Below are 1,556 nucleotides of genomic sequence, written 5' to 3'. Positions count from 1 at the left end.
ATAGCGAGATAATTGCTCTTCTTAAGATCACCACAACGGGGTAATCTTAAGGAACGAACACGAGAACTGTAGATCTGACGAGCTCCTCTTCTTTATGCCGACGAACTCGATCCGATCTCTCCTCCTCCTCTCTGAAATTCGTGCACCTTTAATCTTCAGCCCGACAATGCTTCGCCTATTCTCCAAAATTCCAGATCTGAAAAAATAAGGGCCCTGGGGCTGTATTTATAGACTCCGGGGAATCCAGACGGTTAAAACTACATAACAATAAAAAATCTAATTTTTAGAGCCTAGGACACCCTCGGGTGTCTCAGCGAGGCCGAGACACCTTGGGGTGTCTCGTTTGGGCCGAGACACCTCGGGGTGTCTTAGCTTAGGCTGAGACAGTCTGTTTTGTGCGTTTGTCCGTTTTCGTCATAACTTCTTCATCCGAACTCGGATTTGAGTGATTCAAAGTGCGTTGGAAATCCGACGAGGAGATCTACAAGATCTGATGATTGAATCATCTGTGGAATAAATGAGACACGAGGGGTGTTCCGCCTTTCGTAAATGACGCGGGGCTCCCGATCAGTTCATGTCCTCGTTATTCTGAAACTCCGTTGCTTCACATAGTCTGTCGATTCACTTCAAGCGTTCATCGATGTCAATCCAGCTTCTGTGACTTGGATAGTAATGTTCATTGTTTTCTCTTAGCTTCGAGCTGTTCATGGAGACCTATAGGCAATTTTCGACGCCTACATTCACCAAATTCTTTCGAACCATAGCTTTCAACTTATCAAAGTTCACATGCCCCAATCTAGCATGCCACAATGATACATTCTCATTGCAACTTACTTTATCAATATAAGATGAAGAGGCAGACAACACAAATGTATCCTTCACCCTTCTACCAGTATGCATGACATCTGCCTTTATATACTTAACATTTTTAAGAAATTTAACATCATGTGGCCCAAACAAGACATTATAACCAGTATCCACAGCATTTGGAACTGAAAATAATTTTTTCTTCATGCCAGGAACATGGAAAACATTATTTAAGGTGATAGAATCGTTACATCCATCATTGATGACCACCGTGCCTTCATTCTCAACCTTGTGAACTGTATTGTCTGCTGTCACCATAGCTTCATTGCCAGTATGTGGTTGTAATATGGAGAACTTTGATTCATCACCTGTCAAATGATGGCCACAACCAGAATCCACAACCAATCATTCTGAAAATTAATGGAAGCCATGGCATTGTGAGTTTCCGATTCCACCAGAAAACACTTCCCCTAGTTGTCTTCTTCGTCACCACAACTTGAGTCATAAGAGCCACCATTTTTCCTAACATAGTTTCTAGAATTAAGCTTCACGGTGCAGAACCTTTTGATATGACCAGGTTTACCACATCGATGACACTTGAACTTCTTCTTATAATGCGAGGAAGATTCACCTGGTCCATCATTGTCATGCTTCTTAAACTCCTCCTTTTCAAATCTGAAATTCTTTTTTCTATGAGCAAAAAGTGCTTCTGTGTTGTTGGGGTTGTCTGATGTTGACATCTCAGCCAT

General features: G+C 42.0%; 1 protein-coding gene across 1 annotated transcript; it reads right to left on the bottom strand.

Annotated features, from left to right (window-relative positions):
* Positions 715 to 1,556, bottom strand: LOC109838540. The gene is made up of 2 exons (XM_020406971.1): positions 1,304 to 1,556; positions 715 to 1,175 (listed from the first exon to the last, which is right to left on the bottom strand). The coding sequence occupies exons 1-2, from the start codon at positions 1,554 to 1,556 to the stop codon at positions 715 to 717; spliced, it is 714 nt and encodes a 237-aa protein (XP_020262560.1).

The sequence above is a fragment of the Asparagus officinalis genome, chromosome 4, assembly GCF_001876935.1.
Source record: "Asparagus officinalis chromosome 4, Aspof.V1, whole genome shotgun sequence".
Lineage (NCBI taxonomy): Eukaryota > Viridiplantae > Streptophyta > Magnoliopsida > Asparagales > Asparagaceae > Asparagus > Asparagus officinalis.
Note: the sequence above shows the minus strand (reverse complement) of the source record. Positions and strands in the feature narration are given on the sequence as shown.

Excerpts from the sequence above, each read along its gene's own strand:
- LOC109838540 (XM_020406971.1), bottom strand. The coding sequence starts at position 1,556 with ATGGCTGAGATGTCAACATCAGACAACCCCAACAACACAGAAGCACTT. Across the intron at positions 1,176-1,303 it reads TGGTGGCTCTTATGACTCAA|GTGATGAATCAAAGTTCTCC; the intron begins GTTGTGGTGACG and ends ATCATTTGACAG.